Here is a 25,080-nt window from a genome sequence, read left to right on the forward strand (position 1 = left end):
AAAACAAAATCTTATTGACATAGAATGATAATATATAGAAAATCTGAACTCTTCTCAACAGCACAAAATAATTTATTAACACACAGTTTCAAGCAATAAACATGAAAAAGATTTCCACTTTTATTGTAGAGGGGAAAGCTACAAATTATAATTGTTTCCAAAAGACAATGGAAAAGAAAACCTAAAAGAGTTTGTAGATTATTACTGAAAGAGAAAAATCCTATTTCTACTATGCAGAGTTATTTTTCTATTCTTCTCTTAGATGGAGCAAGAAGATGAGGTACAATTGATAACAGTAAGATTTCTACATATGAAGAAACTTTGAAGTTTGTGTCATCAAAATCCAATATACTATTTCTAGATGTTGTTTCAGTGCAGCTTTTTGTAAACTTTACCTTTGTACAACAGTTGTCAAATACTGATTTTCCATCTGGTAGAAGGCTCATTAAGCGAGATGTGTTCATTCCATTAATTGCTTTTTCAAGACTTTCATAAGCAACTTGTAACTGTTCTAAGGGACTTTTCTGAAATGAAAACATATGGAAATGAAAACACAGGGGGTTTTATTAGATAAGAGCATTAAAGGATATAATATGGACTACCAAAAGGAAAATATTATTTTTAGCAGTTTAAATATCTGTTAAATAATCTTTACGTAGGCACCGGTCCCAATGTTTTCATATATTTATATCAATATTTTAAATTTCATGTCGTTTTAATTAATTGAGGACTGATTTTCCTTCAGCTCTCAAGCAAAAAAATATTAACTCGAAGAGTTACTTATAGAAGAATGAAACCAAACTTAGAGAATTAAGTTGACAAACACGGTATCTTTCACAAGCAATTTTTCAGGGTTTCATTAAGAGTTGTTAAGAAAACACTGATTTTTCCACTTCTATGCAGACTGTTACTGAATTAAAGCTTCTCCATGTGTGTTAGCACTGGCTTATCACAGCCAAAATTCCTGGATCCTCAGACTAAGGTATGTCTGTTCTTCTTCATGTGTTTTAGTAAGTAATTTTGAACTATGTGATTGGACATTTCTGTAAAGTGCTGAGCACAGTGAACAAAGCAAGGACTCAGGATATTCTATCTATTCCACATCACCCTTACAAAAAAAAAAAAACAAGAAAAAGCACAACCCAAAATATTTCCCTAAATTAATCAAAGATCTTTAAATAATGTGCTATTAAACAGTTTAAAGCTGGCATAAAAAGAGTGTACAGAAGAAATTTGTATGAACGCAGTGTAAAAAAATATTCAGATAAAACTTGCATATCACAGATCACTATAAATGATGACAGAAAACTTTTCAAATTTCATTTCATTTGAAAAAATGTACTTTCTTTTTCCTCTGCACTAGCATGAGTGCATGAAACATTTCAGCTTTATAAAACTAAATACAAAATTGCATAAAAAGCTTCAAGCAGAAAAAAGTTTATAATATTCAAAAATGTTTTATTAATGAAAATTAATTCAACATTACCATCAGTATTTCAGGAATATCACAGGTTTCATCTTCAGAGAGAGAGGCACTTCTCTTTACTTTTTAATAGGAAGAAAATCAGAAAGAGAAAATGAAATATAGCTAGAAAATGTTAGTACCATTCGACTTGCTCTAGTACTAACTTAAGAGTCTGGCAATAATTCAGTTCTTCGGTATTTGACTAGGAGAGGTAATCAGATTGTTTCTTGAAAAACTTTTCAGGGTTTAAACACAATAGCTACATATGTACAGTTACACTAATTATCCAATAACTTATTTTTAAATGTACAATACTTTATAGCCATGTTATAACCAAGCCAAAGATCGTGGAATCATGAAATTATAGTATGTTTATGGTTGGAAAAGACCTTCAAGATCATGGAGTCCAACCATCTATCCAGCCCTACTAGATCGAACACTAGACCATGTCACCAAGTACAACATCTACTCTTCTTTTAAATACCTCCAGAGATGGTGACTCAACCACCTCCCTTGGCAGCCTGTCCCAGTATCTTACAACCCTTTTAGTAAAGACCTTTTTCCTAATATCCAACCTAAACCTCCCCTGATGTAACTTCAGACCCTTTCCCTTTGTTCTGTCACTAGCTAACAGGGAGAAGTGCCCAACCCCCATGAGCAGTGAGGTCTCCCCTCAGTCTCCTTTTCTCTAGACTGAACAGTCCCAGCTCCCTCAGCAGCTCCTCATAAGACGTTTCTTCTAAACCCTTCACCGGCTTTGTAGCTCTTCGCTGGACACGCTCATGCATGTCGATGTCCTTCTTGTAGTGAGGGGTCCAAAACTGAAGACAGCACTCCAGGTGTGGCTTCACCTACTCTTACTGGCCATACTGTTCCTGATGCTTGGACTCATTTCAATTTCAATTTAATATTCCTTGAAAGGGTATTATCACTCTTTAAATGTTCATTTTGGTGGCTTTAATTATTATTATTTTTTATAATGAATGCACCCAGAATTGTGTTTCCCTTTCCAAAACAAGAAGTAAGCAGCCAAAACCAGACAAAGCCAGTTCTGTGTCAGTGTTTCCAGTGCTCTAGCCTTTCAAAAAGTTCTTTCTTCACCAAAATCATTTTTTGTCCTTCCAGAAGGGCAACCTTCTAGTCATTCCTATACCCTTTGTGACACTTTGCTTGTTTATTTCTGGTTGTTCCCTGTCTCTTTCTCATAAATAAGAAAATCTATTTTCAGTCAGCATTCATTCTGTAAAAACACTCTTATCAGCATAAATATGTGCTTGACTGGCTATGTATCATCTTGTTTTGAGCAATGGCTCCTATTTATTAATTTTTTCCCCTCCAAATAAACATACTTAAACCAAATGAAAAAGAATAGCAGTGATGCTACAATGAGGATTCATCCAACCCCCATCAGAATGGTCTGATTTTCACAACATTCACAGAAAACAATACCTACTCTACCTTAAAATGGAACAGTACTGCTGCAAGGTTTTCTTACTTTCAAAAAAGCAAAAGGTATTGTCATATATATAGAGTATATATTTAGATATACTCTAAAAGGGTCCTTAGAATCTACTCTCCAGTTACTGCAGAAGAATTATGAGAAATATGATTCATATCCCAAGATACAACATCCAAAACAACAACAGATAATTGTAAAAGTATATCTAAATATTCCTATTTTACAGCATTAGTCTGGTTTTGTAGGGAAGTTTGTTTGATGTGAATGGATTATATCCTAATCACGTCAGCCAAGTTCAATTTCAAAGACAATTGCATTTCTATACAAAAATCAAGACTTGTGTAGACAAAAGATACAAATTAATGGCCTAATATAAGCAAAAGCTTCAGTATAACCTAAATATTTTCCTCTTCCATTGGCTTGTCACTAGTAAAGCTGCACTTGAAAGCTCCAAACAAGCAGCAACACACACTGCCTTCTACCTAGATGATATTCAAAGAATGTATGAGTGATCTGAGACTGCCCTGAAGGAGCTAATAGACATATAGAAGACCTCTGGGTAGGGTGAGTCAGAAGAGATGTGTTTCAAAATGTATACTTCAGTAGAACTGGAAATTCAAGGAAATAGGGTATAAATCCTTTGAAAATCAGGTTTCATTAGCTTTAATTATGGATAAAAAAATTACTCTTCTATTCTCAATAACATCTACAACAATTTTCAAATACGTATATTAGCTAGATTTCAATTCCCCAAAGTTCTAATCTTTGAAGTCATTCATTAAAGGCAAGTACATTTTTGTTGAAACCTTTACCTGCTTTTTCCTCAGATTTACTTGTAGAATCAGCTACATTTTCTAGTATTGCAGTGAGATGTAAGGTTACCTCTGCAAACATTACATTAGTGTCTGCTATGCCACTCTTCTGAACTACTTCATTTATTATCCAGAGTACATGAAACCACTAAAAATGAGGAAGGGAAAAGAAAAAAAATCAGGACAGAGTTAAAAGAAATTTTAGTAAGATATTTATGTGTTACAGAGGCAGGTGGGGTTTTGTATTCAAAATTGTTTTAAAAGACTCATAAAACTGCACATAATTATGTCCATAATGACATATGACATAATCCTTTCCTGGATTTGACTTCTTTTTTTGAATGCCCACAAACTAAGATGCTAAATTTGTGCTGTTCTGAAGCCCTTACCTCTTCAGATAGCAGACGACTTCTTCTTTTTTTAAATTTTAGAATATTATTATTTTTATTATTTTGGAAAGATTTAGAAATGTTCTGCAAGCACAACTTTTACACCTTGTCATATACTCTGGTAAGCTTTACAGCAGATTTGATCATTTGCCTCTCATTTGTCCCTATATCTTCCCACTTAAAGAGAGACCTGAATACGCTTGTTGTACACACAGAGGAACATAACTGTACGCTACCTTCTGGTGAAGCTCTCAACAAATTTATTATAAGGACCAGGACCAAATTAACTTCTCCAGAAACTGTTTGGTCAGCATCAGCTTGCAGCTCAGAGAAGCTAGTGTAAATTATTCAAGACTGCATTTCATTAAGAGCCTCTCAGTCCCGGGAAAAGTTCAAGATAAGGCAGTGACTCTATCCAGTGGGCCAAATCCTGTTGACTCCCATGTTCCTTCCCTTAAGCTGTAAGGTTTTCACTTTCTTCAATCGATCTAGGGAACTTTCTTCAACTATATTGATATTTTCTATCACAACACACCAAATGCTTACATCATGCCCAAATTCTTTAGCTTCTATTGTGGCCCACTGGCAGAAATGGGGTTACTTTACTGGGAAAAGGCTAAGTGGTATTTGGATACCGCCATATGGAAGCACAGAATGTTCAAAGTTTAAACACAATTCACATTTTCAGTGAAGAAGATTTATCTACACTTTAGCCTTAGAAAATAGACTGGAGATCAGTATTTAAGCTTGTCTTTAGTCTAACAGACTACACTCATTTTAAAAGAAATACATTATAATGAGTACTTGGTAAGCTTTGTGTTTGTGGATATATTCTAAGTAGTCATTTCCACTCATCTGGATTTCCTGAAGTCCCATTTTGCACTTCTGCCACAAAAATGTTATTGTATCAACAAGTATTTCTTGGTCAGGTTGGATGTTCTGGAAAGAAAAAAACCAACATAGTTGTAGAAATAGGTATGTATATTCAGTACATTAGCATTCTCCAAATTTTTCAAGGTAAACCATTATCATATTTAACTTTCCTATAAGGGATGACAGCATTTTGAAAACATAAGAACTAGTTTAAGTAATTTCTGGTAGACCACACAAGTTTTTCTTCTCCCGACCACAGAAATGGTTTTAGAAGGTTGGGTTTATTAAAAAAATATATCTTTTTTTTTTTTATTTTAAAGCTCTTAAGAGTAACACAGACAAGGAAAGCAATGAGATGAAAATTACATGGGAGAGACAAGCAAGTTAAGTATCTGTGAAATGTGATAATAGTCAACACATTCTAGGAATGTAGTGATGTAATTTAACAGTTACATTAACTTTGGGATTTTTTTATTACAACATTTAAATATTTGCAGATCTAAATTAGTAGATTTCATTTGCAATTGACACAGGTTGTTGGTGCATCTCAGATTAGGGAACAGTGAAGAGCAACTGAACTAGAAAAAAGGTTGGAGTGGAATATCTAACAACTGAAAGAAATGTTAAAACACATCTGGATCTTTTGAAGAGAATATTTAACAAATTCAAAACTATTCAGTTAACCTCCTAATTAACACATTTTAAAAGGCAACAGAGTACATCTACACCATGTTAAAAACATCTGAACAGTAATTAGGGATCAGTACACAGCTTTATCGTCATTTATACCAGAGGTGGACTAGTACCTCAGGTGAAATGAAATTCAAGCCTGCTATATCTACACTACCTCCTATGTGCATGAGCATAAGATTACAGAAATGTGGGTATTGAGAAGGGGGGGGACACCACTGAAAAAAAGTAAATTGAGATGACTTGTGCCATTCATTTGGTGATAGAAAGATTTTAGACTGGCTCAGCTATATCATGTAACTTCGCTATCAGTGAATTCACTGTTAGTCAGGGGAGAATTTGCCTTTTTTCCTCAGACAGATTAGGTAGAGAGGAGATTTGTGGGAAACTGTAGAAGCAGCAGAAGAGTTTAAATCCAGGTAACCTGCCTCCATACTGCAATCTAAAACAAAGCTAAATCATGCTAAATAAAAGTATAACTCACAGGGAGGGTATTTTGACTGGAAATATTACACTGAAGCTAAAAAATGTGTGTGTCTCAGTTATACTCAAACTGGGGCAATATTTAAATTATATCTAAAATTAATTTTGCAGTTAAAACATGACATGTTAGGCAGAACACATTTTTTCTAAGGAAAATTTTGTATTAATCTTTTGGATCACTAGCTATTTTACTGCAAATGCTAGTGGAGACATTGCATTGTAATTCTTTTTCCCTCACAGTAGCACACGAAGGGAAATTTCAGTTTGAACAAGTGAACTAAAAGTGGTTACTCTGGGAATAAACCGTCAGATATATATAATGGGATTATTCTGTAATACAGACCTCATCACAAAACATCACACTCTTTCTGTTTGTGCTGTTGTTGCTGCTTGATTCGTTTGCAGTGTGAATTTATCTTAAATTGCAAACATATCGCTGCTATAAAGGCATTATCATTCCTTAGGGTCACTGCTTCCATTTCTATAAATTGCAGAAATGTTTTCTACAGTTGAGCATATTTGCCCACCTAAATCTAAGAAATCTGATCTCTACTTGATTAGCTGAAACATGCACTTAGCTTTATGATATTCCTAATGGATTTAATACCTATTAAAGTTTTTTATATTTCTATATGCCTGAGTAAAGAGCATCAATTAAAAAAGTGAAACAAATATTTCATATTTTACTATAATAATTTATTTTAATATAATAATTAAAATATTAATATAATTGATCGCATCCAATGGGTAATTTTTTCATTTTTCTATTTCATTTTTTTTCCTTTGGTCTTAAATTATATGCATTAATTACAGATTTCATGGCTTGTTCAGAAAAAATGTCTCTAATACAATCCTACCTGCTTAGACGTGGAGACACAGGAAAACACTGTTGTTGCCAAAATCATAAGATCATTAGAAGGCTCTCCGTGCTTTAGGGAACCCTCTACATTCAATATTAAAAAAAACAGGAAGAAAAGGAAAGGCAAAATGTCATTCTTTGTTTGAAGATAATAAATACAAATTTACAGATAGTAAATACAAAAAGGACATATATTTCCAAGTTTATTAACTTTCTGTGAAAAGTGACCATTGCTATTTTTGGAAATGGAAAGCTTTCAAGATATCTGCAGTTTTTTGGAATGTTACACACTTTTAAGTTACAGTTGCTTTAAGAAGTTTTTCTTTTTCTTGCTTCAATGATAAGACATTTTACAAAAATTAAGTATAAGGAGAAAAAAAAATCAAACATGTCTCTTTCACTTTTTTCCTGAAAACCCCTCTGAAAACATCCATTCATTTTACATCTTGGGATATAATATGATGTTAAATATACATCCTATTTCACAATCGAGGGAAATGATATCAAGTCATGTGTGGCAAATGAAAACTGGACAAAATTCAGAAGGTTGCAATTTCTCAATTGCTGGCTTTTGTCATAGAATACCAAATGCACCATATTAAATAGATTTTTCATAATAAACAATATTTCTTGCAGCTAAAATTTTCGAAATCTAAACATAGCTGTAACTGAACAACACTCACTTTTGAACACTTGCTTCTTTTTGGAATCATGAGGTATCTTGGCTTCTTTGGTGTCATTTTCACTAACAGAAAAACTAGGTTTACATTTTCCTGGAAATAATAACGGTTGCATCAATGTAAGAAGTTTGAGCTCCATTTCAGCTTTCTTCCATGTTGGATCATCTTGAGCCTGATTGATAGAAACAACCAATAGAAATTTGTCTTTAAAATATGTATTTTGAATACTCTTCCTTATCCTCACAGGAAAAGACTATATAAAGAATATCTACATAGCACCTGGATTACCTGAAGAAAATTAACGACATATTCAATAGCAGAGTCAAACACATCCCACTCTTCATAGCTGAAAGATAATTTTATAAATTTCACAGCAGCATCTCCAGACACCCCCTTTTCTCCTGCAGTGATGACAAAAATATTTTATGTTTTTTATATATATATTCAGAAGTTTAATTTAAGCAATAATTTGATTATTGATAAATACAAAGATAAAACTACAAGTTTTTGAATAGTCAGAATAATCTTGAAGGAGTTTTTTTTATTACTCTACAAGATACAATAGCTTTATTTTACTGTAATCTCCATGCTTATATACTGCTTTAATGTAATGATGAATCTGCAATGTCCTATTACATTCCAAAGAGGCTGTACTATTATGGATATTAATGTACCTGTGTAGAGGAAATCAAGGACCTAATCCTTTCTGTAGCAGAAAGAGCTTAAATCTGGATATCACCCCATAACAAGTTGTCTTCACAGCAATTCAGTTTAAAAAATTAGCAGAAATATTAAAAATTTATTGTAAGATAGGTGAGCATTTCTCATCAGAGAATATTCATGTACACATAGGGAGTCTATTTTCCCACTCTTCGAGTTTATCCAAGCCACACTAAGGCAGAAAAGGGATTTCCCTGGAACTCCAAGCAAGTGGCTAAGCTAATACATTCTGCAGTCCTAAGACTTCAGTCCCTTTGTGCGTGGAACTGCTACCAACAAGCAACCATTTGCATCACTGCATGCAGAATCCTTTGAAAATTCAAAGCTAACTCACCTGTCAGTATCAACTGCAGAAGGGTTGATGATGCATTAATTATACCAAAATGACTGGGGCAAGGACTTTCTTGAATACTAGTACTGCTCACTCCACCTTTAATACAGAAAATGCATTAAATAAGTTTATCCTAAATCCAAATACAGGCTGGGAAGAGAACAGATTGAGAAGAGTCTTGAGAAAGACTTAAGGATGTTGGTGGATTAGAAGCTGAACATGAGCCAGCAATAGGCATTTATAGTGCAGAAAGCCAACCGTACTCTAGGCTGCATCAAAAGAAGTGTGACCAGCAGGTCAAGGGAGGGGATTGTCTCCCTCTACTCTGCTCTCATGAGACCCCACCAGGAGTGCTGCATCCAGCTCTAAGCCCTCCCAACATAAGGAGGACATGGAGCTGTTGGAGTGAGTCCAGAGGAGAGCCACAAAGATGATGAGAGGGCTGCAGCACCTCTCCTGTGAAAATAGACTGAGAGACTTCAGCATATTCAGCCTGGAGAAGAGAAGGCTCTGAGGAGACCTTATTAGCAGCCTTCCAGTACCTGAAGGGGACCTACAAGAAAGCTGGAGAGGGACCATTTACAATGGCATGGAGTAATAGGGCAAGGGGTAATGGCTTTAAGCTGAAAGAAGTTAGATTGAGGTTTGATATTTGGAAAAAATTATTTATGTTGATAGTGGTGAGGCACCAGAATGTTTTGCCCAGACAAGTTGTAGATGCCTTCCTGGAAGTGTCCCAGGTTAGGTTGTGTTGGGGCTCTGAGCAACTTGGTCTAGTGGTGGGTGTCTCTGCCTCTGGCAAGGGCTTGGAACTAGATGGTCTTTGAGGTCCTGTGGTGGTTTAGCCTTGGCTGGAGGCCAGACACCCACCAAAGTCAGTCTATTACTCTCCTTCTTAGTTGGATAGGGGAGAAAATATATATTAAGAGGCTCAGGAGTCAAAATAAGGACAGGGAGAGATCATTCTGTCATCAATGACATGGGCAAAAAAGACTCAACACAAAGTGAAGAAGAGAGAAACTACCTACTTTATTATACTACACTACAAAGAACAGTAAAACCGGAGTTGGGAGTGCGACCAGATCTTAAAACACTTTCCCCCCACCACTCCCTTCTTAGCAGACTCTAGTCAGAATTTTGCTCCCTTCTTCCCCCCTGTTCGCAGCACAGGGGGGGCAGAGAATGGGGAAAATGGAGTTCTCAGTAGCACCTTCCTCCCACCCCTCCATTCTAAGGAGACTTCTCTATAGTCATTATCTTGCTCCCTTATTCCCCCTGCTCGCAGTACAGGGGGGCAGGGACTGGGAAAAAATGGGGTTCTCCGTTACTTCTTCATGAGCTGTTTTCCTTTTCCAGATCTTAAAACACATCTACCTCTCCCCACCACTCCCTTCTTAGCAGACTTCACTCTAGTCATGATTTCACTCCCTTCTTCCCCCCATTCGCAGCATGGGGGGGGCAGGGACTGGGAGATGGGGGCTTCGGTGAGTCCCTTGCAAGTTGGTTTCCTTCTTGGACAGGGTGGGGGGCATTCATTCCACACCCTCCCCCTGCTGCACTGTGAGGTCTCACCCACGGGAGACAGTCCTCCATGAACTTCTCCAATGTCAATCCTTTCCCACAGGGCTTTATCTGTTTATCACAATGTCTCTCCATCCCAGTCCTCCACGGGGTTCCAAGCCTTCCCCAGCAAATCTGTTCCAATGCAAAACACTCTCACTCATCTTTGTGTCTCTGTTTCTCCTCATGGCTGCAAGTGCTGGCAGCAGCTTGTTCCAATGTAGGGTCACAGCGTCTTCTCTGTGTCTCCACCTGTTCCATCCAGCATGGAGCCACTCCACGGGCTGCAGGTGGGGCTTCAGCCTTTTCCATGAGTTTCTCCACGGGCTGCAGGTGGGGTCTGGGCCTTTTCCATGGGTTTCTCCACAGGCTGCAGGGGCATCTTTCTCTCCAGCACCTGGGGCACCTCCTCCCCTGCCCTTCTCCGGCCTTGGTGTCTGCACAGCTCGTTACATCTTCTCACTCCCTTCTGCAGTGGCAAAATGCAGCTGCTTCCAGGTTGTATTCTCCTATATATGATTCTCAGAGGCGCTTGACTATCTCTCGGGCCACGACTTTGGCCTTGAATTGTCCAAAGTTTACACTGAGGCTGGCAGAAACCTGTAACTGCTGCTTAAAGAAACCGTCTCAGCAGCACAACCTCACAAAACTGCAACAGGTCCCTTCCAACCCAAACCATTCTATGATTCTATGATACGGCATTTGACTTTTTATATTCCAATTAGCTGTAATAATATCAGGAAAATATTATTTTGAATTGTATTTAGACTCTATATTAATATTTATTAATAAAGTATCTCTATAGCTTTGGCTATATTCAGTCCAGATCCTAGCAAAAAAATTGGGACGGAATCAAGTCCAGTCTTTTTCTCAAGTTTTTAAATCTAATTTCATTTTTGTTGGGGGAAAAAAAAAAAACCTGGAACACCGTGGTGTTCCACGGTGGGTTGCTCCTGACTGGGTTCTAGACCTTCACCACTCACTCCCCCTCAACAGGAAAGGGGGAGAAAATAAGATGGAAAACCTTGTGGGTTGAGATAAAGGCAGTTTAACAAGAAAGCCCATATGCATGTGCAAGCAAAGCAAAACTCAATAATTTATTCACTATTTCCCAGAGGCAGATATCCTGCCACTTTCTGGAAAGCAGGACTACAGGCTGCACAGCAGCTGGTTAAGAAGACAAACACCTTAAGCACTAATACGCTTCCATCCTCTCCCTTAGACACAGGTTTTATTGCTAAGTATGATATCATATAGAAAGCTGTTTGGTGAGTTCAGATCAGCTGCCTCACCTATATCAACTCCCTCCCTCTTGCCCATCCACAGCCTACTGGCCTTTGAGGGGAGAATGGTTGGAGAGACAGCCTTGATGCTGTGCTAGCACTGCTCAACAACAGCCACAACACCAGTGTGTTATCAACACTGGTTTAGCCACAGATGCAAGGCACAGTACCATACGGGCTGATATGAAGAAAGTAGACTCCATCCTGCTGAGAAAACATATGTGTAAATTTCTGTAGATTTTTACTGATACAACAGACAACAGAAATTGGCCCAGATTTGTATCTGAAATGTTATGAAGACACAAGAAAGACTACTTGCTTTTACAGGTGCTATCGATATTAATGAACTAGGAAAGAAAATACTAAAATGGAGGTCCGGGGTCCTAATCAACACTTTTTGCTGCTTTATGCTGTTACCTGAGAGGATTTCCAGGCCTGCAAAAAATAGCTCTGAGATGACATCACGTATTTCAGTTTCATCAGGAACGGGTGGAGCAGGGCACAAGACATGCCTGCTACTATCAGACAGAGCTTCCAGGATGGCAAGGAATCGAGCTGCAGCACCATCAAACATTTCTGTCAGCAGCCGTTCAGTAGTAGTACGAGGCCATGGCAACTAAGTAGGAAAAAGTAATGTAAGCTTCATGATATATAAGCCAAGTTACAATAAAGCAAGATTTCTTTCAAAACAGTTCACCTTCAGAAAGTAACTACTGTAAAGTATATTGTTGTTATGAATTTCATGCTTCAAAGGCATAGCAAAGCCTCATGGTAAGTGGCTACGGAACTTAAGAAGCTCCATAGTTTCATAGCAACCACACGCACTGCTACGTGGTATTTTACTCAGAAAACAAGACAATAGAAATTATGAGTGAGAATATTGAGGCCACGCAGTTTAGACACCCAGATCTCTCCTAATAACGATACAGACTTGACCATAAGAAGATAAGTTCTATACACTTTGCAGAAAACCAGAAAAAGATTAGGATGCTCAGCACCACAGTGAAAGCAAAACACTATTATATTATATTCTCACTTGCATGTTTCAAAAAGCATAGAATAAAAAATACAAGGCAAAATGCACACAAATATATTTGCACTGTTGACAGCTAAGAAATCAGAGATTTATATAAGAAAATATTTTTAAATTTAAGATTATTTAAATTTATTTTTAAAGTTTAAAATGTTCTGTTTGCATGGTTACCTAACCACTACCATGCATCAAGTAAATCAGATATACAGTACTTGAAAATGTTGCTCATAATCCACTAACTGTTCAGTTCCACTTATTTGGCACTTAAAAAAAAAATCACTTTAGATCTGTTTCTAGGCACATTTAATCAAACAAAACCAGACTAAGCTCTAAATATAACTGTTCTACCTGTTATACTACATTGTACATGTTCTATAATTAAAAAAAGAAATTGTTTTGAAAGCCAAAACACTAGGCGAAAATAAATGTCCCATCTTTTTATATAGATTTGACACTTAATAAGCCTACAGAATATTCTGAAATAATTATTAAAACAGTGCTTTCCAATTTTACATCCTTCAACAGATCTTGTAAAGCTGCAAAAGACATGCAGAAATAAATGTGAAAATTCAGTATGATTCCTTCTTAAATAAGGTAACGAAAACTGCTGCAGCACATGTCAGAAGCAAAAGACTTGGTGGGGGAGTTATGAACAGTGTCATTTCTAACAATTTGTTGTTTACTTCAGGCATTCATTTTTATCAGAAACCCAAACCGACACTGCAGAACAAAACAAATCACTGTGGACTTTTCAAGCTTCTGGAGATCAGATATATGAGATTCCTGCTATGTGGCAGACGTAGGCTCCTAGTAACACGGCAGGTGCCTGACAAGCAGATATTGTTTGAAAGCACGCTGAGTTCTTAATATCCTAATTGTTCAGCAAGGTTTTTAGATGGTTGTCATTCAGAAGTACTCAAGTCTTCCAGAATCTGATGACCCTGAGAAAGCTGACCACTACCTTTGTATGTGCAAACCACACATACTTGGACATAATGAGTTTTGGGGCCTGTCTTGGATAATGGGAAATTTCCAGTAAGTGAAGTTTGGAACAGACCCACATAACTCTTAATATTAATTATGATTCAAGGCAATGATTTGAAACCTGAACCATCAGATAGGCTTTATTTAAGTTTTGATTAATAACCTATGTAACGGAACCATTGTATACAATCAAATCACTTGTAACACATTCATGTTACATATAACATGTTCAGTTTTGGGCCCCTCACTACAAGAGAAGGGCAGTGAAGCTGGTGAAGGGTCTGGAACACAAGTCTTACAAGGAACAGCTAAGAGAATTGGGTCTGTTTAGTCTGGAGAAGAGGAGGTCAGAGGAGACCTTACTGCTCTCTACAGCTACCTGAAAAGATGTTGTGGAGAACTGGGGTCACCCTCTTCTTGCAGATAAGTAGCAACAGGACAAGAGGGAATGGCTGCAAGTTGCACCAGGGGAGGTTCAGGTTAGAAATTAGGAGAAATTTCTTCTCAGAAAGAGTAGTTGGCATTGGAACAGGTCGCCCAGGGAGGTGGTGTAGTCACCGTCCCTTGGGGCGTTCAAGGAAAGACTGGGTGAGGTACTTAGGGACACGGTTTAGTTAGTAATAAAGGTGGTAGAGGGACAGTTGGACTAGATGATCTTGGGAGGTTTTTTCCAACCTTAGTGATTCTGTGATATTGGTATAGACACATTATAATTTTACTATTAACCATAAAAATATCAAATAGCACTCTCAGTTGCTTCTAATAAGTCTTTCTAATGCAGCAAATTTTATTAAACCCTCCCCCCACACACACACAGAGTATAGACTAATGGCAAATAAATAATTAAATTATGCCATCAATATTAAATAATTATTGAAGAAGGAAAATGCATCATTCTTACTTCAAATTATTTGGCTTTTACTGTACCTAGTGCAGTACATGTTTTCAAGTGTAGATTATCCCAAATAATTAGATAATAACAAACAAAAAAAAAAATCCAGATTTAACCTATTAGTTCAGCTCTGAATGTTTTAATCTCTTTTAGATAGCATCTGATTCGCCACTTTGTGTTATCTCTTTCCTTTTGTTTTTCAAAAATGCAAAAAGATTGCTCATTTTGCCGTTATATTATGAGGTGCTGTGGAAGTTCAGCCCCAAACAATGGCTGAGCACCACACACTGTTCACTCCTGGAGGAGAAACAGGCAGAGCCTCCATGCATTGGGATAAGGGCATTTTACTGACAACATCACCATGAAAGTAGAACAGTAACAGCCCACTGCAAGTTACTCTCACACCCAGTGATAACTCAGAGTACCTTATTGACCAGACAATGACAGCAATGCACAGTGTGCTCCAGCCACACTTACACTGCCCTGGAAGCATCCAGAAGCACCCCTTCCCAATCAGCCCCTTTTATGGGGCTGTGATGTCAAGTGGTGTGGAAAACAGCCCTGGCTAACTCAGCTCACCTGGGCTGGCTGCTTGGGGAAGCTGATTCTGTCCTGGCCAGAACCAGGACAGGTACATAGGGAATTGATAACAAGGAGCATTGTCCACAGTTCCAACTTTGGAGTGACTGCACCAGATGACTTCAGATGAGTCTGAACGCATTAGGGATGACTGGCAAATTGGACATTAGTAAAAGTATGTTAATTAGGAGAGTAGTGCAGTAAGAGGTTATCTAGATTGACAAGGGAATCTCCTTCATTGCAGGTTTTGAAGACAAAGCCACAAATTATTTGATCTATTGCTGGCAAAAGTTATGCTTCAAGTCAGAGGCTGGACTAAATGACATCCAACATCTTTACTCCTACAATACCGTAATAACAGTAATTCTTCATAATAAAGCAGTTGCAAAAGAAATTCATTTACTCCATAACTATGTAGATTTGTATCACCATCAGCTACCAACATCCCACAGAATAATGCTTTTTAGCACAAGACGGTGTCAACAATCCAAAGAGATCATGACCTCTTGCTTACCTGGGTGCAAAGCACCCCAGTGGGCAGGCACTCAGTATAAGTGTGGGTTTCATAGCTTGCTGATTAGTATTGCAAACAGTAGGAACACTGAACAACTGTCTGTCCATGACAGAGGGAATAACCACTCAGAAGCGTTCTCTTTGGCATAGTGCAACGAAAAGGAGAACTTTCCATTGCATCTGTCATGTCCTGCATTTAGGAAAGGTCTTGAATTCAAAAGACCTATCAATCTATGACCCGAAATAGATCATATGATCTAAGCAAGATGCACAACCATTCCATATGCATCCACACAGTAGCATAATGGCATAAGGAAAAACTTAACTACTGAAGTCTGATATATTAAAGTCTGCACACTGACCAAAAGAGGGACAAAGGACTCACACACACAAAAAAAGCATTTTCTTTGATTATTTATAATTCTTATCCCAAAGGTTCACTCATTTTTCACACTGGCTGTAAAGAACACAAAAGACTGACCTTTGAGCAAATTCATTACTTCCTTAAAAAGCTACTTTGTATCCCGGATGCCTTTCTCAAACTCATGATGTCTTGCAGAAAAGCAAGTGGCCTTCAAAAACAATTTCTCAAGACTTAAGAGAGTTCTCCAATGTAAGTACAAAAATCTAAAAACATGGAAGCTTTTTTTCAGAGGACCTCTTTATCTTCACAGCCCTTTAACACAGCAGAGCAAACTCAGGACTCCCATACATTTGGTATGAATTTGAACAGATTTTTCTTAGTTTTATTTCTAACATAATTGCTAAAGGGAAAAAAATGCAAGAAAAATCAATATTTTCTAAAGGAGTAGTTACTACATCTTCCCTCCTTTCAAGTTTGTTCTGAGTTTTAATAAGAAAAAAAAAGCTTTTAATAAAACTTTCTGCTTGTGAATAGCACCATGTCTATTAAGCAGAATTATATCACATATTCACCACATGCAAAAAGTAAACAAAAAGAAGGATTATACAAAATGTTAAGACTTACATTTTGTGCTTCTTTCAGACTAGCTCTTAACTTGGGTCGAAAGTAGGTTTTTGGCTTTCTTCTGGATTCATATACCGCTCTCTTGAAAATGATTACTGACATCTGACACAAAGAAAAAAGCAAGTCAATGACGTTTTGTTTCATGTGTTCTGTTCAGAGATTGTAATTACTCCACCAGTTTACAATGAATTGTACAATTATACCTTTAGAGTGGCCTCTCTAAAAATCTTTTTTGTCTCTGAATTTTCCAGTGAAGAACAAGTATTTTCTAATTGCTTCAGTTCATCAATTTTAATCAGACCCCGGCGAGCAAATACCTGTCCAAAGAATTAAAAAAATAACAGTCATATTCTTTAGGTTGGCATTTAAGTTTTAGAATCATATCATTCTTGAATTCAGACAACTGCAAAGAACAACAATAAAAGCCAGATCATGAACAATAATTGAAAAGGAAAAGTAAACCTTTGCAAAATACCTTTTGTATAAATCCATTGGGGCTTGCTACTACTTAATGCTAGAAGTCTATAGCTATGATTATATTACAAAGTACTATTGCATTGAAATTTGAATTGATTACTCGTGAGGAATCACACCTCCGCTTCACAGTTAAATTCTGGAATATGGGCAGAACTCTAAACACAGTCAATCTGATAATGAGCAGGAGTAGTTAAATAAATATTTATTTCCCATCTGACTGTATCTGAAATGCTGCACATTGTAAATCAGGATACCTCTCCATGAATCCCAGCTTGACAATCAAAATAACACTGAGACACTGCGGTATATAGGGTGGCTCTCCATGTCAAATAATGTACAGACAGGAGCGGAATGGATGATTCCATACATACGCTGGCCCACAGTAAATATTCCAGGACCTGTATTGAAGAAATCCAGTTTTAAACTGAATGCATCTTAAACTATATAAATATACTACAGGATATATACAAAGATTTATCCTCACCTGGTAGGGCAAATTAAAAGAGGAAAAAAAAGTCACAGAAATTGTATTATTTTTTAATATGTTTTATTGACTATAAAGCATTCCTCCTGCATATTACTGTCTTTTCCCCACCTGAAGCTGTGGTCAAGCATCATATTTTAGTCACCAAGCTACCTTAACCACCCCAGTTCACTATAGCCTTGCCACCAGACAGAGGTCCTGCCCTTCTCTCCTATGTGCTTTTATCTTGAGAGTTCTTCTCCTTTGTCTCAGCTCAAGTGATAGTATTTTTCTAAATTAGTTTTCAACTAGATGAGCAAGTTTATTTGCAATGGATTCCTGTCTTCTTTGGTGACCACCCACACAGATTAAATCACAACCACAGAACTACACTATTGGCTCTTAACTTTAGGGCCAACGTAGTCATTGCAGTAGTCTAATATTACGAATTAGTCCTACTAAACTGATTGAACAATATCTTCCCCTTGTATTTTCTTCAGGTAGACTGTTACCTGAGGTACACAAAACATGGATAAATTTAGTCCTAAATTAAGTCAATATATGGATTTTCTTTTTGTCTGAATTAAAAGAATCTGAAATACCTATGATCAATTCTGCTGTTTTCTGTGTAGTATAAGCCTGAAAACATTTAAGGAGATGCTAAATCACATTGGTAGATAAAAAGGGCAGAGGGGGAAGGCAAAGTCATTGTTATCAAGTGCTCACAACTAAAAACCTAGCCACCAGGTGTCAGTACATTTCCATATTTTATGAAACAAAAAACCAATTCGTGGGATTTGACGCAGTTGCCCCCTTCTCCAAAAAAAAGGATCTAGAGCCCTCTGAAAGAGCCTAACAAATCCCATCTCAAAGACAACAACTGAGGAAGGAGCAGTGTTGTAAAGGCAGGAGGGCTTAGAAGCTGGCCATTTCCCAATCTAGACATTGCATTCCCTTGTGACAGATTGCTCCTATTGTCAATGACAATAAAATAGAGCCATCAGGGTACAGTCTTCTGTAAAACACAGGTGCATTTTTCCATCTTCTGTGATTTTTTCAATTGTTTCTATTTATTTTGCCATACCTTAGCAGAGTGACCTTTTGTCATCAATTGTCTGCATATGGTGTAAATATGAATAGTACCTGCAAAAAAAGAAAAGAAGTTTTAAATAGGTCAGTTCCATAATCCTACATTAAATTTGTTATTCTGATCAACTGAAACTTTTTCTTAATATCTGGGTTTTCATTTCCAGAGGCTGAAAAATAAGCTAGCAACTTTTTCCTGTAACTACTTTTAAATTGGAGAAGATGAAGCCATTCAATTCTTGGATGATAATAGCTTAAAAATATATCAGTACAGTATCATAAAAGAATAAAATCTTAAAAATACTCTTATTGATTTTTTATTAAGTAACTGATAGAGAGAAAAATCTTACTTTTAACACCAAATGCCAGTCTCTTTAAAAAAAAATATTACTTCTCCTCACCGACATTACCTTACATGATGTTTTTAGTCTGTCATGGCACTGCACTAGCAGATAACACCACTATTATGTGATATTAAGTATGATAAGTTAAATGAAGAAAATTGATTGTGAATAGAATTTTCAAATGCATCAACGTGACTTACAAATAAAATCCTGTCAAAAATTTACTTGATTTAGGCTATGTCACAAAATTGCTTTTCAGAAATCAGCCCTAGAAGTATAAAAGACATTGAAGTTTTGGAGGGGGGAGGGGGAAATTCTATTCTGTCTGTACCAGTGTTCAGAAAGGGACACCTGCAGCAGCGGAAGGCATCACAATGTCAACCGTCAGAGCTAGATGGGTGTTATTATCCCCACAAGCAAGAATTGAGCAAGCATTAGGAAGATTTTTTTTTTCTTATCAGTCAAATGTGTAATGAAGCACAGAACCTATTGCAAGAATTTACAGAAAAATGCTCAGAAACTGGGAAAATAGTCTACCTGAGAAAAGCATCCTAGGTAGAAACTTCAACTTGAAAATCCCTTGCTTTAGAAAAAAAAAAGAAAAGTTACAAAAAAACCTACTGGGATTGATGACAATGAAAGATTTATTCATGACCCTTAGGTTGACATTGAAGAATAGTGTATAAATTTTCCCTCCATAGGTTTTCTTAGCAAATAAATGTAAATGGGAAGCCTGACCTACCATTGTAGATAAGCCAACACAAATTCTCCTGAGGTAGAGCCGCTTGCATAGTGAGTCGCAATGAGGACAAGACCTTGAAATAAGTCTGCAGGGACTCCTGACTCTGGAGATTCCTGTCACTGCTGCAAACCATCTGATAAATGCAAACATCCCTCTCTTGCAAAGCATGGAACTAAAACATATGGAAACACACATAAAACTAATATATATGTAGATAAAACAGATGCATATGTCAGTTTTTACATCAGGAAGTACAATAAAATAGTTTTAAAAGATCAAGCATATTGGGGGGAAAAAAATCTGGGTGACATTGAAATAAGGATTGGAATACGGAGAAAGCACTAGAACTATAAGGTTCTCTGAGTCAGTTTCTACTGCTCCACAGGATGAAAATGCACCAAGTTCACTACAGATGCTGAAGGGAGAAAGGATAAGTGAGGCTTTAAACTGATATTCAAAGAATCTGGCTTTAACTCCTGGCACCTCTGTAGATGTCCTCTGTAAAGTAGCGCAAGTCTTAATTTTTCTGCACTTTACTTTTCCATCTCTATCACAGGTACCTTATTTCTCACTCTTATTCGTTACTTTTCTCCTGTATAGATGCATTGTTCCTTCTCTTCCTTGTAATACCTAACAAGATGTGATCTCAGTCTTGTCTGGAGTGCAGTAACCACTGAACAAACCAACATACGAGCTACGTGCAACACGGCCAGTCAGTACCTATTAACGTCTCAAAAGCCTACTAACCTGATAATATTTGAAATTATATTAAATTTTGCAGTAAATTCACTGCATTTGGAGTGTTTCAAGTCCTGGAACTCCATTTCTGTGATTTCCTTTGTGTTACATTAAAAAACAAAAGCTAGCCACAGAAACCTGTCAAGCCTTTAGATGCAATCATTTGACACATTATCCTTATCCATTTCCAATTGTAGAGATCGTTGTCAAAATAGATTCCAAATCTGAAAATTTAGAGATATTTCCATGTCTAAAGGCCAAGTTATAGAACAGGCATTTTAGCATAGACTCATGATAACACCTAACACTACTGACTGGTCACAGTCTAGGCAGATACAGAAAACAGGACAAAGCATCTCTGGAACTTCAGGTTTGTTTATTTATTTGTTTGGTTGTTTGTTTAAGTCAAAATAAAATTAATTAACATAGTATTTGATCATATTACTTCTAGGAAGCTGAACTCTGTTTGAAAAACAAAAAAATAATATAAAGAGAGTATATTTTCTATCACAGTATTTGCTACAAGCAAACTTTTCTTCATCATTAAACATCTATTTATAATCTAACTTACTAGAGGAAGTTGAGTTTCATTTGCTCAATACACAAGAGATGCCTACAATTTCATTTTGTTGTTCTTGATCACAGAATAACTTGCATTAGTTTCTTTTTAAATAAACTACCATCATATATGGAAAATACAGCTTCTCAACAAAACACTCTTTAAGATAAAATCTGACAAGTTTCTAACATTCTCCCTATACCTACAGAAACCATTTCTTCCATGAATAACAAATAATAAAATGCAAGCTCATTTCTCAGTAAGCAATTATCACAAAAGGATGCCAACATACACTAGAGGTCACTCAGCTTCCCAGTGCTTAGAGCACTGACAGAACTATTCAGTATCCAGACTTTTTTTTCATAGTGGGCAAATAAGCTATTGATAGGAATGCAATCCTGCTTTTTTCTTACTGCCATGAGCTTTTTGAAAATTTACTGTACAAATGACAATGTTTTCATTCTCCTGTCCTCTGCCCAGTTCTTCGATCATAAACAGAAAATTCTACAATTGCAGGACAGTTATCAAATTTTGCCCATATCCTGATTTTGACAGTGGTTAATAGCAACTATGTTGAGCTGAAACTGCTGTAGACAGTTACAGAATAACCTGTTCAGAGAAAATTGCCTTTATAACTTGACATTCGTTGGCTTATGCCACAAAAGCATAAGCACTTTATCCTTTTAAAATGTACACCAACTCTGGATATCCATATGGTACATATGACTGTTAAATCTCAATACAAGCTAAATAAACTATAAACATAATCTATTTATAACTGTAATTTATTAAAGATTAAGTTTTAATTAATGTGAAGTACATGTGTGGATGATAAAGCAGGCTACTTACTTTGAGTCTGTGAATTTCTGACACAAAAGGAAGGGGGGGGATGACCCAACCTACCGTAAGTACTGCATTTTTGTCTCTGAAACCATTTGGAAAAAAGGTGGACTTAAATCGATGCACATCATCTAGTATATCATCATGGTTTACAGAACCAAACTGCTGAAGGTATCTTCCATAGCACTGTAGAAGCGCCAACTTGTATTCCTGAAGAGCAAATAAGATGTTATTTTTTTAGCTTTTATATTACATTTCTATTTCTATAAAAGATGTGCTATGCTTTATTATCTTTATGTAAAAAAGTGGTGATGAAAAAGAGCAGCTGGTTCTGCAGTTTCATACAAACATTCAGCAATGTAACTTCTAATGTGAACGCGCTCAGCGTATGAAACGCTGAAGTACTTAAAAGAAGAGCTTGTGGTCTGGCAGTTTATGTTTATTTTAATCATAAATATGACATATTGGGGAAGAATTGTAAAGTACAATCCTGGGCTAATGGAATAAACAAAAAGGGCTCCTGGAATCTCCTGCAAGTTTGCAACAGTAATGTTAATAATACTATACTTCTGAGAAAAGTTACTTCATAATGTAGAACTTTATAAGCAATATACAGACATCAGCACTTCCCTCTTCCCTGTTTCCCTCATGTCAATGTCCTAACTTTACAAAAGCAGAGAAAAGGAAGAACAAGATGAAGTGAAAAAGAACGCAACCAGCCACAACCAGAATTTACATATGGCCAAGAAGTCAGCATGAACTGAGCAGAAATTGCCACTGGCTCTTTAAGAACTATTAACAAACAGGATGTTGAGCTTTATGTCTCATTCAAACTGCAGCTCCCCAGCAGCATGTTGAACCACTCTAACATCATGCTGAGACTATTGTTCAGCTCGGACTCAGATGTGGAAGTGCCATTTACTGAATCACCTCCACCACTTCCTGCAGCAAAGATTATTTAGAGGTTTCTTTACCAACTTCACTAAATCTAGCACGTACACACACCAGTCATGATAAATTCCAGGGGGAAAAAAAGAAGTAACTAATTTGTTTTAATAAAAATTATCCTTTGATGTTTAATCACAGAAAATTGAAAAGTATTTCCTTGTACCCACCTTTTTCAATACAAATTCCTACCACCACAGTAACATTTACCCTGAATTTTTAGCCATCTGAGGAGTCTAACTCACATGGCCCCACTGTCCTCTTTGCCACGCAAAAGCAGCAACCATACACGGAAACTCTTCTTTCCCATGGACAGCTATGGGCAGTCAGTCACTTGAGTAAACCCATAGACAGACTCACGCTGTGGTAACTCATAAGAGTCTGAAGCTGTGGGTCCAAATCCCATTAAGTTTGTTACTTATATGTAACAAAAAGGTAATTTCTCTCCCAAACAGTTTAAAATATATGTATAAGTTTAGAGATAACAGGCAGATACAGGCAGAGAGGGAGGGGAAATAATGAGTCAGTACTGATCAGTACAATGACTAATGGGCTAAGTGATTTCCAGATGTATGACATAACGAATTTAGGTGTGTCCTAAAAGATACACAGCATATGTAAAACAGAACGGAATCTAAAGTGAGAAGGCACTAAAAAAAATAGCAGAACAGTGAACTAAGCAGGTGTTTACCTGGTGACTAATCCTATTCAATAATTAATTTTAACTACTCCGCATCATGAAAGATTATATAACATCAAGGTAGCTTAAAATTAATCTAGGAGTTGACTTTTTCAACTAGGAGTCAAGAGTTTAAATTAAGAGTCAAGAAGGATACTTATGGAATAGGTTCTACCCCACCTATGACAGAGCTTAATGTTACACCACATTGACCATTCCTGTAAGGAAGCAAATTTATAATTAACATCTATCATGTATTTTTTCTTTCTATTTTCTCCAGGGGGAAAAATGGATATAATGAAAATTAAATTTGTAAAGTCAAAGTAATGCACTTAAAACTGGGAGTTCCAAAGACAGCTCATTTCAAAATTTTAGGCTGGCCAGCAAAACCACTGTTTTAAACAACGTTTCTAATTTTACCTTCACTGTAGAAAATCACATTACACCAAAGGACTGAAGTTGCAAACGGAAGCCTTTACTAAGAATTCCAATTTTTAGGTAATCTAGGGCCTGGTCATTAAGCACCTTGAATGTAAGGACTAAATCACCACATCTGAGCCGTGCTATGAGAAGCCAATATAAAGTACACAGAGCAGGATTTGATGCTTTTGAAATTACTTCTTACTGAGAACACTGTGAAAGGAGCAGCTCCCAAATGCTAAAAGTTTCATGTAATACTCCAAGGAATTCCTGGGGCCCAGAAGCTATGAAAACTTGAGGAAAACATGAACATGGAAAAACGGTGAATGGAACAATGGCAATGAGGTGGCTATTAACAAATGGAGTTATTCGAGCTTCCTTAAGATTTTCTGTGAGTATTCCTAAACCTATACAATGAGCCTATAGCTTCAATTATAATGGCTCCACAGGTATAGACTTTTCTATATGTCTTCTTCAACCATCAGTGAGAGTACTGCTGAAGTTCAGCTTCAGCTTGCTGTTCTTTATTGGGGTTCAACAAGGCCAAATGCCACATCCTACACTTTGGTCACAATAACCCCAGGTAATGTTACAGGCTTGGGGCAAAGTGGCTGGAGAGCTCCCTGGAGGAGAAGGACCTGGGGGTGTTAGTTGACAGCCGGCTGAGCTCATGTTCAGTGTGCCCAGGTGGCCAAAAAGGCTGACAGCATCCTGACCCATATCAGGAATAGTGTGACTAGCAGGAGTAGGGAAGTGATAGTTCCATTATACTCAGCTCTGATGAGGCTGCACTTTGAGTACTGTGTCCAGTTTTGGGCCCCTCACTACAAGAAGGATGTTGAGATGCTGGAACACGTCCAGAGGAGCGCAATGAAGCTGGTGAAGGGTCTTAAGCACAAATCCTATAAGGAATTGCTGAGGGAGCTCGGGCATTTTAGTCTTGAGAAAAGGGGGCTGAAGGGAGACCTTACCGCTCTCTACAACTACCAGCAAGGTAGTTGCAGAGTTGTCAGGGTTGGTCTCTTCTCTCGGGTGACATGCAATAGGACGAGAGGGAATGGCTTGAAATTGCACTAGGGGTGATTTGGGTTAGATATCAGGAAGAATTTCTTTACTAAAAGGGTTGTCAGGCATTGGAATAGGCTGCCCAGGGAGATGACAGAGTCACCGTTACTGGAGGTATGATCTAGAGGT

General features: G+C 37.0%; 1 protein-coding gene across 1 annotated transcript in view; it reads right to left on the minus strand.

Moving 5' to 3' along the window:
- CFAP54 (cilia and flagella associated protein 54) overlaps window positions 1-25,080 on the minus strand; it is a gene marked incomplete at both ends in the record, with an annotated part of 114,264 nt that overhangs the window by 82,415 nt on the left and 6,769 nt on the right. The window contains 15 exons of the mRNA XM_084262396.1: window positions 396-524; window positions 1,487-1,545; window positions 3,737-3,884; window positions 4,930-5,064; window positions 7,029-7,114; window positions 7,714-7,882; window positions 7,999-8,111; window positions 8,765-8,860; window positions 12,022-12,220; window positions 16,594-16,695; window positions 16,797-16,910; window positions 17,325-17,468; window positions 18,618-18,676; window positions 19,706-19,877; window positions 21,906-22,052. Coding sequence (XP_084118522.1) covers window positions 396-524; window positions 1,487-1,545; window positions 3,737-3,884; window positions 4,930-5,064; window positions 7,029-7,114; window positions 7,714-7,882; window positions 7,999-8,111; window positions 8,765-8,860; window positions 12,022-12,220; window positions 16,594-16,695; window positions 16,797-16,910; window positions 17,325-17,468; window positions 18,618-18,676; window positions 19,706-19,877; window positions 21,906-22,052 — 1,872 coding nt within the window. The remainder of the gene's footprint in view (window positions 1-395; window positions 525-1,486; window positions 1,546-3,736; window positions 3,885-4,929; window positions 5,065-7,028; window positions 7,115-7,713; window positions 7,883-7,998; window positions 8,112-8,764; window positions 8,861-12,021; window positions 12,221-16,593; window positions 16,696-16,796; window positions 16,911-17,324; window positions 17,469-18,617; window positions 18,677-19,705; window positions 19,878-21,905; window positions 22,053-25,080) is intronic.

Source organism: Gallinula chloropus (assembly GCF_964237585.1).
Source record: "Gallinula chloropus genome assembly, chromosome: 1".
Classification (NCBI taxonomy): Eukaryota; Metazoa; Chordata; class Aves; order Gruiformes; family Rallidae; genus Gallinula; species Gallinula chloropus.